Here is a 12,794-nt window from a genome sequence, read left to right on the forward strand (position 1 = left end):
TTTTTTAATAGGTGATGGAGAGTGAAACATCTGGTGCCCACAATGAAAAACCCAATGACAAAACTGAGTCTCCAACCACAGGTAATACCAATGCACTTCCTCCTAAGCGTCCTAAAAAGAAAAAAATCTGAAGTTTGGGATCACTTTTCAATGATGGGTGATTGTGATCCTAATAACCCTAGAGCAGCATGTAATTACTGTGGTAAAGACTATGGATGTCGTGGGAAAAGGGATGGGACTAGTAATTTATGGAATCATCTTTATAATCAATGCGCCACATCCCCTTATAAGGTTGTAGACAAAAAACAAAAGACACTTTGTTTTCTTAAAAAAGAAGAAGGGCAATCTACTCTTAAAGCAGTGGGGTTTAGTGAAAAAATTGCTAGGAATGCCCTAGCAAAGATGATAATTGTTGATGAGTTACCTTTTAGGCATGTAGAGAAGGAAGGCTTTAAGTTTTTTGTTGAGGTTTTGGAACCTAGGTTCACTATCCCTTGTCGCACCACTGTTGCTCGTGATTGTATGAATCTTTATTATGAAGAGAAGAAAAAATTGAAAAAAGCATTTCAAAAGCAACGAGTATGCCTAACCACTGACACTTGGACATCAATTCAAAATCTTAACTATATGTGTCTTACTGCTCATTGGATTGATAATGATTGGAACTTGCATAAAAGAATCTTAAATTTTTGTATTGTTCCTAATCACAAGGGTGTCACAATTGGCAAGCATATTGAGAAGTGCTTGCAAGAGTGGGGGATAGATAGGATATTTACAGTCACACTTGATAATGCAAGTTCAAATGATATTGCCATACAATATCTGAAAAGAAAAACTAAGGATTGGAAAACCACCATTTTGGATAATGAGTTTTTGCATATGAGGTGTTGTGCACATATTGTTAATCTTATTGTGTGTGAGGGCTTAAAAGATCAAAATGAATCAGTTGTTAAGATTAGAAATGCAGTGAGATATGTTAGGTCTTCTCCATCTAGGCTCCAAACTTTTAAGAATTGTGTAGAGCGTGAAAAAATTCCTAGTAAAAGTCTAGTATGCCTAGATCTTCCAACTAGGTGGAATTCGACCTATATGATGTTGGAGGCAGCTGTAAAGTTCCAAAATGCTTTTGAGCGGCTACAAGAGGAAGACTCACAATTTGACTCATATTTCAATGATGATGATAATGATGAGAATGAGGTTGGGGTTGAGGATGATAATGGGAGAGGAAGAGGGAGGGGGAGAAAGAATATTGGGCCTCCTAATGTGCTTGATTGGGGAAAGGCTAGAATCTTTGTGCAATTTCTAAAACTTTTTTATAAGGTGACTTTGCGATTTTCAGGCTCTTTATATGTCACATCTAATGCATTTTTCCATGAACTTGTGTTAGTGCAATCTAAATTGTTGACTTTAAGTAGAAGTGAGGATAATATGTTAAAGAATATGGCTGCTAGCATGAGAAAGAAATATGACAAATATTGGGAGAATATTAAAAATATCAATTTTTTGTTGTATGTTGCTGTTGTGCTAGACCCTCGTTATAAATTGAGATATATCATGTTTTCCTTTAAACAAGTTTATGAGAAATCCAAGGCAGAAGAACTAACAGCAATGGTGGAGGCAAAATTAAAAAAATTATATGAGCACTATCTTCAAAAGGATACTAGTGCTAATATTGCAAAACCTAGTGTAAGTCAAACTTTTGAAGAGATGGATGTTGATGATGAGGAGGAAGATGATAGCAAGTCATTTGCCTTTCAATATAAGAAACACTTGGAGGAGGCAGAAAGTTTGGAGAATAAATCTGAAGTGGATAGGTTTTTGACAGAAAATTGTGAGGGTCTAGGCAATGCTGAATTTGATATTTTGGCATGGTGGAAGCTTAATAGCCACAAGTATCAAATTCTCTCTCAAATAGCACGAGATGTCTTGGCTGTTCCAGTCTCCACAGTGGCCTCTGAGTCAGCTTTTAGTACTGGTGGATGTGTACTTGATCCATTTCGAAGTTCTCTAACTCCAAAGATGGTGGAGGCTCTTATTTGTGGACAAAATTGGTTGCGGTCTTCACCAATTCCAATCAACCTTCGAGAGGCTATGGATGACATAGAAAAATATGAAGAAATTGAGTCAGGTAACATTTTTTTTTTTAATTATTTGTTGAAGTTGGTTCATGGATACTTTTATTTAGTTCGTTTTGATTAATTGTAGTAACATGTTTATTATATGTAATATTTTTATTTCAGAATTTGCGGCTTTAAATATAAGAGATGTGGAGAATTGATTTAGTTGATTTTGAGGAACTTGGCTTAGGCAGGTAACATCCATTCTCTATCTTCATTTGCTTAAACTTGATTAGATTGATTACATTATAAATTATAACATTAACAATATAATAATAGAGTAAAATCAAGTGTTCAAATGCTTGTTGCCAGTGTAGCTCATAGGGATTTACCATTGCATCATTATATTTGGCATTGTTGTACTTAAAGCAACTTAGGATTATGTGCAATTTTCATTATCTTATATAGATAACAGTAACATTCCTAATTTTATCTTATGTTGTGGATGATTGATTAGGTTGCTACTTGCTTTGGAGGAGTTCACCTTAACTTTTGGAGTGGTACCAAGCTTGAAGTTGATTGATGAAGTCTATTTTGTGAAGAACTTTTGTTAGAATTGAGTTTATTTTCAGTGGGTTTAATTTGATTACATTATGGCTTTTGAGACCATACCATTTTGAAGTTTATTTGTTATGTTGGTATGTTATTATTTTGAATCCTTGATATGACTTTGGGAATGTTAAGACTTTGAGTTTGTTGATTTAATTCTACTATTTTTAAATTTCCTAAGTTGTAAGGCAGAGCCTACTTTTGTTAGAGATGATATATCTCTTTTTCATTGACTCTATGTTTGTGTTGGAATTGAGATTATTCAATGAAATCTACCTTTAGTTTTTTGTGTGCATTAGTTATATTTTGAGATTATCAATAACAAATTGTAGTTTGTGATAATTAAAAAAAAAAAAAAAATACATTGTTAATGCCAACCCGCCTAACCCGCCTAACCCGCCTAACCCACTGAGTTGAAACTGCCAAAATTTGTAACCAATCCGCCGGATTTAGAATTTGGTGGGTTGGTGGCGGATTGGAATTTTCCCAACCCGCTAGTAGCGGATTGGATAGAAATATTAGCCTTTACCCGCCCAATCCGACCCGCGCACACCCCTACTCACAGGGTCATTTATTGTGGTTTCCTACTTCACCCGTGCGGAGGCATGCTCCCCACGTGCCTCATTACTGCTAAAGGCATTTTGCAACCCACGAGGCGCTAATTATTGCGCTTAGCGGCTTCATATCCTTTAGATCCAATGATGGGGCGCCAGATCAACGACTGATATTCTCTCCATTTCTCTGGGCAGGAGTAAGTCCGTTCAGCTTCTCTCGGATATATAAGATTTTTAAAGGAACTTATTCCCATTTTTTGGAAAAGCACTCGAGCACTCAGAGCACTCCAGCACCTTCTCTTTCAAAGCGTTCAAACCTCCGCAGACATTCTCTTGAAGATTCCCAGTGACTTCCTCACCCGTAAGTGCCCATTTCCTTTCCGTTGTCTTTCCCGGCGTTTTTCCTTAAGAAAATTGTCTTCGCGTCACCTAGGATTAGGGAGATGGGTAAGGTTGAGAAAATGGTAGATTCCCCGGCCGGTATGGAAGGCTTCAGGGCTAAGTATCGTATTCTGCCGAAAGTAGGTCTAGAGTATTGCTCTTTGGAGGAAATCTTAATCAAGAGAAAGACGGGGCAGGTCGCCATTCCAATGATAGCCTTTGTGGAAGGAGGAATGACCATACCTATGGGGAGGATAACTAGGGATTATTTGCGTGGTCATAGATTGGCCCCTCACCAATGCGTCGCGAACATGTTCCGGATCCTGGGGTGCATAGACGTCTTGAACGATCAGATGAACCTCGGCCTTTCGTGGCACGACGTGGTTCATCTATATGAATGCCATAGCCTCGACGAGTCATATTACCTGAAGTCCAGGTCCGAAGAGGTGAGGTTGATATCTTACCTTCCCAAGTCCAACAAAGGCTTGAAGGATGACCTTTTGATCGTCTCCGGACCATGGCACGACGGTATTCACTGCCCGGTCAGGGCAGGAACACCAGGTGGGGCACCATAGAATTAGATCCCTTGGAGGGGACCTTAGTCTTGATCTTTCTTTTCTTTGTTTCAGTTTTGGTTTTGCTTATTTGTCTCCTCGGACTAACGTGACCCTTTCTTTGGGCTTTGCAGACAAGGAGCGTACGACTCCTCGGCTAAGTTTGGTCAACGTCCCGGCACTCAATTTCCTTCTGAGATCTGAAATTTACATGAGTGCAGACAGGCAACTGCGGGCTGCACCGTTGATCTTGGACTACGAGCCCCTTTCACGTGCTCTAGTAGACGCTGGTCAAGCAATCAGGGCTGGTAGTCCGCGATTAGCACGCATCGACGTCTCCATATCAGGATTTCTCGCTTCGAGAGATTTACCTCCCGTCTAGCTACCTGCTCAGCGTGCTCTTCCCGCAGCATTTTTCCCAGGGGAAGAAGCTGGTTCCTTGCACTCGTCCTTGGAAGATCAGATAGACCAGTTCCATTTCGCCGAGGAGGGAGAGGTGTCGGCCAGGCCAGTAGAGCTCTCGGACTCTGATTCAGACTTAGATCGTGCCTCGGCAGCCCCCAATCTTGGTTTGGTAATTGCATAAGTTGATACCAGCCAAGAGATCGAGGAAGAAGGAATGGATCTGAAACCAAGATCTGGTCTCAAGGGCCTCCTTTCCAACAGAAACAAGGGGCAGTCCTCTAAAATTGCCCTAAATGAACAGCCTACCTCCAAGGCTCCTCCTCCTCTTCCTCCCACATTGGATGCAGCACTATAGCCTATGCCCAATTTGAGGCGAAAGAGGCCTGTGGAAGAATTGGAGGAGGGCGAGGTTGGCCGTGAAAAGGCCAAGCCCCAGAAGAAAGGCAAAGAGACTAAAGAGCCTAAGGAGAAGAGGACCAGGTCCGTTGATAGCTGAGACGAGGCGGCTATTCGGAGGGAATAACGGACATGGTCACTACGGCTCGAGTTGGACGGCGTCCCAATTTCCTGGGATGCAACTCTGTGGAAGTCCCAACGAGGACAGGCGTCATTCCTGGCTGAGGCCCTGTAGCAGCCTCTCCTTTTGCCTCGCGATATGGAGGGTCTCCGGGCTACTCGGCAACTAGACCTTTTCATGTCGCTGAAGAGGGACATGGCTATGGTAAGTGAAGACTTCTCCTATCTAGTCTTCTTATTACGTATCTATTTATTCGTCATTCTCTTTTAATTAGACCTTTACTTTTCTAGCGCAGGTCACTCAACAAATCTTTGTTGTTGAGGAATGGGCCAAGAAGGCTCGCGAGGACCTTCACAATGAAGCTCAGTCTCGTTGTGCTGCCGAGAAGACTGCCGGCGACCTCAGGCAGGAAAATGATCGCCTGAGCAGTGAAGTAAAGGAGGCAAAAAAGGGTCGTACGAGCGCGAAGGCCGGCCTTAAAAACACCACTAAGTAGGCTGAGGATCTGCGCCAACAGCTCCGCCAGTTCGAGAAAAAACTCGCGACAGAGAAGCAGGCGGTCTCAGATCTCAAGGCCGAGCTTGCAAAGGTCAAGGAAGAGGCCCGCTTGGCCAGGGAGGCAGCCAAGAAAGCAGTGACGACCTCATATGATCGCGGAGTCAGGGACACCGAGATTAGGCTGATCGAGGAGGTGGCCACCGTATGCAGGGATTACATCACCATGTCTTGGGGTGTAGCCTTGGATCGGGCAGCAGTTCCAGCGGACTCCGATCTCTGGAAAGTTAAGAATATCTTTTTTCCGGAGGATATTCGTGAGATTCCCGACGCGGTTGCCCCTGAGGAGCCTCTCTCAACGAAGGCCTTAGCCTCGGATTCCCCTATGCCTGAAGCTGAGGATGCGCAGCCGGCCGCGAAGGACAAGTCGCTTGAGGACAGTCTCTCAATCAGGGATGTTGTCGCACAGGCTAAGGAGGCTGTTCCGGGACCCCAGGCAGCAGATGATCAACTCGAGCCTACTCAGGGTTTAGACTTAGGAAAGTAGTGTAGTAGTGTAGGATCTTATTTGTAGCTGCCCCTTTATATTTTGTTTTGTTAATGTTTGTAAAACAACGCTTTTGGATTTCAATGAAAGGTGTCGTTTTCCTTTAAATCATGTTGTTCTACTGTCTTTTCTGCTTTCACCTTGAACGAATGTCTATTCTTCCACTAACTATTGAAAACCAAGCATGAATGAATGAATATGTAGAAAATGATAGACAGTAATTAGATAAGACTGATTCGAGGTTAATTTCCCCCAAGCCTGTGGTCCGAGGGTCCAGGCAGGACTTGGGTTCTGTTTAACACTTAGTGAAAATGGCTTTGAGATTAATTTCCCCCAAGTCCGTGGTCCGAGGAGCCAGGTAGGACTTGGGTTTTGTTTAACACTCAGTGAAAATGGCTTCGAGGTTAATTTCCCCCAAGTCTGTGGTTCGAGGAGCCAGGTAGGACTTGGGTTCTGTTTAACACTCAGTGAAAATGGCTTCGAGATTAATTTCCCCCAAGTCTGTGGTCCGAAGAGCCAGGTAGGACTTGGGTTCTGTTTAACACTTAGTGAAAATGGCTTCGAGGTTAATTTCCCCCAGGTCTGTGGTCCGAGTAGTCAGGCAGGACTTGGGTTTTGTTTAACACTTAATGAAAATGGCTTCGAGGTTAATTTCTCCCAAGTCTGTGGTCCGAGGAGCCAGGCAGGACTTGGGTTCTGTTTAACACTTAATGAAAATGGTTTTGAGGTTAATTTCTCCCAAGTCTGTGGTCCGAGGAGCCAGACAGGACTTGGGTTCTGTTTAACACTTAGTGAAAATGGCTTCGAGGTTAATTTCCCCCAAATCTGTGGTCCGAGGAGCCAGACAGGACTTGGGTTCTGTTTAACACTTAGTGAAAATGGCTTCGAGGTTAATTTCCCCCAAATCTGTGGTCCAAGGAGCCAGACAGGACTTGGGTTCTGTTTAACACTTAATGAAAATGGCTTCGAGGTTAATTTCCCCCAAATCTGTGGTCCAAGGAGCCAGACAGGACTTGGGTTCTGTTTAACACTTAATGAAAATGGCTTCGAGGTTAATTTCCCCCAAGTCTGTGGTTCGAGGAGCCAGACAGGACTTGGGTTCTGTTTAACACTTAGTGAAAATGGCTTCGAGGTTAATTTCCCCCAAGTCTGTGGTCCGAGGAGTCAGGCAGGACTTGGGTTCTGTTTAACACTTAATGAAAATGGCTTCGAGGTTAATTTCCCCCAAGTCTGTGGTCCGAGGAGCCAGGCAAGACTTGGGTTCTGTTTAACACTTAATCTAAGTAGCTATATAGTAATGTGGTGCCATGAATTATATTTTTCATTAATAACAGTACATTTTCAGGTTATTTACAGAAAAGTAGGCTCCTATGCCGGCTATGGAGGTGATACGATATGGGCCTTCCCAATTTGGTCCGAGTTTTCCCCACACAGGGTTTCTCGCAGTGCCGAGGACCTTCCTCAGTACCAGATCCCCAGGTGCCAAAGGTCTTAGCTTCACCTTGGCATCGTAGCCTTACTTGAGCTTTTGCTAATAGTAGGCAAGCTGGACCATTGCGCTTTCCCTTCTTTTCTCGATGAGGTCCAAGCTTTTTTCTAGAAGTTCGTTGTTGGCACTAGAGCAGAATGCAGTGGTCCTTTATGTTGGGAAGTTTACCTCCAGTGGAATGACAGCCTCGGCCCCGTAGGTCATCGAAAAGGGGGTTTCCCCTGTGGACCTGCGAGGTGTGGTGCGGTATGTCCACAAGACGTGGGCCAACTCTTCAACCCACCTCCCTTTCATGTCGTCTAACCTCTTTTTCAGCCAATTCACTATAGTTTTGTTGACGGCCTCTGCCTGCCCATTACCTTACGGGTAAGCCGGTGTGGAGTATCTGTTGGTAATTTCCAGCTCACTACAGTACTTTCTGAAAGCTTTACTGTCAAACTAGAGGCCGTTGTCCGAGATCAGTGTGTGAGGGATCCCGAATCTGGTGACGATATTTTTCCAAATAAATTTCTTGGCATCAACGTCCCTAATGTTCGCCAATGCTTCAGTTTCGACCCATTTGGTGAAATAATCTGTGCCGACGAGAAGAAATCTCTTATTCCCTACTGCTTTGGGGAATGGTCCTAGGATGTCTAGGCCCCACTGTGCGAATGGCCAAGGGCTGGACAGCGAGTTAAGTTTTCCGCCCGGTTGGTGTATATTCGGGGCGAACCTTTGGCACTGATCGCACTTCTTCACATACTCCAGTGCCTCTTTTTGCATGTTCGGCCACCAGTAACCTTGCGTTATGGCCCTATGTGACAGGGACCTACCCCCCGTATGACTTCCACAAGTTCCTTCGTGTAATTCCTCCAGGATGAGTTCAGTGGCCTCTAGGTGCTCACACAGCAAGTATGGCCCTGAGAATGAGCACCTGTACAGTTTCGAGTCCTCGGATAACCAGAATCGAGAGGCCTTCCTTCTAATCTTGTCGGCCTCATTCTTATCGTTTGGCAAGGTGTCGTGCTTTAAGAACAGCACTAGAGGATCCATCCAATTAGGCCCAGCCCTGACGTTGTGGACTCGTATTTTGTTGGCCCTTGTCGTCGTTGGGCGGTAGAGATCTTCTACTAGAATAACCCAGGAAAGTGGCTGAGCCGAGGAGGTGGCTAGCGTTGCAAGAGAATCAGCATGGGTGTTCTCGCATCTTGACACATGCGCCAGATGGAAGTGACAAAAATGGGTCTGTAGGCGTTTAACCTGGGCCAAGTACTCTTGCATTCTTTCATCCTTCGCCTCCAACTCCCCATTTACTTGTCCGACGACGAGTCTCGAGTCCGAAAATATGTTCGCAGATTTTCCACCCAGTTTCTAGATCATTGACATTCCTTCTAATAGTGCCTCATACTCTGCCTCGTTATTCGTGGCCGAGAAACCAAGCCTTAACGATTTTTCGATGGTGATACCTTCGGGGGAGACCAGAACGAGCCCCACACCTGAGCCCCTTTGGTTGGCTGCGCCGTCGACGTGTGCTTTCCACCAACTGGGCTCTTGTTGAGTGATTGCACTTATCAGTTTCCCGTCTGGGCTTAGTGACCCTCCCCCTCCTTCTAGTATGGGCTCCGCAAATTCGGCTACTAAATCCACGAGGACCTGACCCTTCATAGTAGTGCGAGGCATGTACCTAATGTTAAAGGCGCCAAGGATTGTTCCCCATTTTGCAATTCTGCCCGTGTAGTCGGCACTCCGGAGAATGGACTTTAGTGGAAGCTGAGTTAGTACAAATACACTGTGTGCCTGGAAATAGTGGGGGAGCTTTCGTGTGGCTTGTACGATTGCCAAGACGGCTTTTTCAAGGGGGAGGTAGCGGATCTCTGCCTCGTGCAGCGATTTGCTTACGTAGTAGACGGGCCGTTGCGTGCCATTGTCTTCTCAAATCAGCACTAAGCTTACTGCATGAAAGGCCACAGCAATGTAGGCGAATAGCACCTCGTTGGTTTCAGGACTAGACATAATTGGTGGTCGGGCGAGGTACTCCTTAAGCTGTTGGAAAGCTAAAGCACACTCCTCGGTCCACTCGAAACCTTTCCACTTGTTTAATAGGAGGAAGAAAGGTCTGCATCTGTCCGCTGAGCGGGAAATGAAACGATTTAAAGCGGCGATCATGCCGGTGAGCTTTTGGACCTCTTTGGGATTCCGAGGGGGCTGTAGGCTATGGATAGCTCTAATTTGGTCAGGGTTGACTTCGATGCCTCTGTGGGTCACCATGTAACCTAAGAATTTCCTTGATCCCACTCCAAATGAACACTTGGACGCGTTGAGTCGTAGCTTGTACTTTCTCAGAATTTGGAAGATGTCGCCGAGGTCTTTGACGTGGTTGGCCACTACTTTGCTTTTTACCACCATGTCGTCTATATAAACTTCAATGCTCTTACCCATCTGCTGTTCAAACATCCTGGTCATCATCCTTTGGTAGGTCGATCCGGCATTCTTTAAGTCAAAGGGCATCACCTTATAATGATAATTTCCGACGGGGGTGACAAAAGCAGTTTTTTCTTGGTCTTCAGGGGCCAGGGGTATCTGATGGTAGCCTGTACGGCGTCCAAAAAACTCATTCGGGGGTGTCCGACGGTCGAATCTACCAATCGGTCTATCCGCGGCATGGGGAAGGGATCCTTCGGGCAGGCCTTGTTTAGGTCCGTGAAATCTACGCAGACCCGCCATTTCCCATTCTTCTTTTTTACCACGACTGTGTTGGCTAACCATTCGAGGTAGAATACCTCCTTGATAGCCCCCACTTTTTTCAACTTTGTGACCTCTTCTCTCACAGCGTCGGCATGTTCTTTCGACGGTCGCCGAGGAGGCTATTTCTTAGGTGTTACAATCGGGTTAACGTTGAGGTGATGGCAGATGAAATTTGGGTCAACCCCAGGGGCCTCGTAGGTGTCCCAGGCGAATACGTCCACATTCTATCTAAGAAAATCAATTAGGGTTGACTTCTCTTGGGGCGGTAATTCTGAGCCGACCTGAAAAAACCTCTCGGGGTCTGACCCGACGAGTACTTTCTCCAGATCCTCACAGCTCACCTCTATGGCTGGTCCTCCACCATCCGAAGTTGGGACCGGGGTCGTTAATTGCTATAAGCCGTTCTCGATTGAGGTGGAAGGTTCACTATTTGGTCGTCGTGAGATTGCGGACACCATGCATTGCCTGGCCATCGCTTGGTTCCCTATTATTTCTTTCACTTGACCTTCTGACGGATACTTCACTTTTTGGTGTAAGTTGATGACACAGCCCCTAGTGCATGAAGCCATGATCGGGCCACGATAGCTGTGTAGGGAGAGTATGCATCTACCACAATGAAGTTCACCTCCACCACGTCTGAATCTGTTTGTACAGGCAGCCTGATCATGTCTTTAGGGGTGACGGTTTTTCCTTTAAAGCTGACCAAAGGGGAGTCGTATGCCGACAAGTCCTCTGGCTTCAGGTTCAATCCTTTATACAAGTCAGGATACATTACTTCCACGACGCTACCTTGGTCAACTAGCACCCTCTTCATGTCATAACCCCCAATTCTGAGCATGACGACTAGGGCGTCATCGTGGGGCTGAAGGGTTCCCAGTTTGTCCTCATCCGAGAATCCGATCAAGGGCGTGGGACTCGCTCTGGCCCTTTTAGGTTCCCTGTCATCGGCTTCAGGCGGGAGCCTGCCCACTGACATTACTCTGAGAGGATTGGATCTGGTCCTTCCAGGTGCGGCGAGAATGACATTTATTGTGCCAATGGGCGGCCTTAATGCACTTTGCTTGGTTTCGATGTTTGATTGTTCCTACCATCCCACAGGTTGATGTAATAGGTGTCTCAACTTCCCCTCTCGGACTATCCGGTCCAAGTGGTTTTTCAGATTCCTACAATCATTGGTGAGGTGACCCGGCTCTCGGTGGTATGCGCAATACAGATTCTGGTTACATTTCGAGGGGTCACTTGCCATCCTGCTCGGCCATTGAAAGAATGGTTCGCGCTTCACCTTCTCTAGGATCTTGTGTAATGGTTCTCAGAACACAGCATGGACTACCTGTGCCCCAGTGGATCCAGACTGTTCCGCGTAGTCTCTTCTCGGCCTGTTACTACTGTTAAAGCGGTCCGACCTGAAGTCCCTCCTCTCTTAAGGGACAACCTTCACTTTGCCCTTCCCCGTTTGCTGGTCCTCCTCGACCCTTTTGTACTTGTCAATTCTGTCTATGAGTTGGCGCATGCTAGTGACCGGCTTCCCAGTCAGGGATTTTCTTAAACCATGCTCTGTCGGCAGGCCCCTCTTGAATGTGCTAATGGCAACGTCGTCGTAGTTTCCCTCTATCTCATTGTACATTTCCCAATACCTGTCTGAATAGGCCTTCAGTGTCTCTCCTTCTCGCATGGACAAGGATAAGAGGGAATCTAGGGGCCGAGGGACTTTGCTACTGGTAATGCAGGAGCCAAAAGCCTGTGTCAGCTGCTTAAAAGAATTTATGGAATTTGGCTTAAGGCCATCAAACCAACTCATCGCCATAGGTCCCAAGCTGGACGGAAACACCTTGCACATTAAAGCCTCGTCCTTGGAATGGACGGCCATCCTCTGATTAAACTGACTTACATGCTCTACTGGGTTTGTCTGACCATTGTATATGGCAAAGGTGGGTTGATGGAACCGCCGAGGAAGTTCTGCTTCCTCTATTTTGCGTGTGAAAGGCGACTGAGAGATGCGGTCCAAGACCTTACTCATGGCATCGTTGGCCAGGCCTTAGTTTGATGGGCTCTTGTGGCCACGTTTACGAGGCTGCTCTTCCTCATAGGAAAAAGTCTCGCTTGGAGGGGTTCTTGATCTCCGCCTGTATTCATTGTTCTCATCACTGCTGGTGTCCGAGCCGGGTGAAGGTCGTTTTTGCTGTGCTCGGCGCAGTTTTTTCTTCAAGTCATCAATTTCTTGCTGTAAAGCCTTTCGATCGTTTCGCTTATGGGATGCATGACCTTTCCCTTTCGAGTGGCTCCTGCTCGTGTGGGAGGTGTTCACACTGCCCTCTTGCTGCTTGTCTTGGTCTTTCTCCCGTTCGAGATTCAAAAAATTGTCTTGCCGTTGGGAATCTGCACGTTCGGTTTAGCGCGGACCTGATCCTTCCATTTCTTACAGTTTCACTTGTCGAGACACAAGTTCTTCCCACAGACGGCGC

General features: G+C 45.8%; 2 protein-coding genes and 1 long non-coding RNA gene across 3 annotated transcripts; 1 reads left to right on the plus strand and 2 right to left on the minus strand.

Annotated features, from left to right (window-relative positions):
• The first annotated feature begins 2,012 nt into the window (after positions 1 to 2,012).
• Positions 2,013 to 2,721, plus strand: LOC115952795. Its single transcript, XR_004083573.1, has 3 exons — positions 2,013 to 2,128; positions 2,241 to 2,311; positions 2,575 to 2,721. It is a non-coding gene; the product is annotated as an uncharacterized LOC115952795 (long non-coding RNA).
• An 8,131-nt stretch (positions 2,722 to 10,852) lies between these two features.
• Positions 10,853 to 11,308, minus strand: LOC115951965. Its single transcript, XM_031069075.1, has one exon. It carries the CDS (start codon positions 11,306 to 11,308, stop codon positions 10,853 to 10,855), a length of 456 nt encoding a protein of 151 aa, XP_030924935.1.
• Positions 11,309 to 11,752: 444 nt separating this feature from the next.
• LOC115951966 lies at positions 11,753 to 12,349 on the minus strand. Its single transcript, XM_031069076.1, has one exon. It carries the CDS (start codon positions 12,347 to 12,349, stop codon positions 11,753 to 11,755), a length of 597 nt encoding a protein of 198 aa, XP_030924936.1.
• Between the last annotated feature and the right edge of the window lie 445 nt (positions 12,350 to 12,794).

This window comes from Quercus lobata, chromosome 7, assembly GCF_001633185.2.
Source record: "Quercus lobata isolate SW786 chromosome 7, ValleyOak3.0 Primary Assembly, whole genome shotgun sequence".
NCBI lineage: Eukaryota > Viridiplantae > Streptophyta > Magnoliopsida > Fagales > Fagaceae > Quercus > Quercus lobata.

What these genes read in the sequence shown, in the direction of transcription:
- LOC115951965 (XM_031069075.1), bottom strand. Translation starts at nt 11,308, where the DNA reads ATGTCAGTGGGCAGGCTCCCGCCTGAAGCCGATGACAGGGAACCTAAA.
- LOC115951966 (XM_031069076.1), bottom strand. Translation starts at nt 12,349, where the DNA reads ATGAGTAAGGTCTTGGACCGCATCTCTCAGTCGCCTTTCACACGCAAA.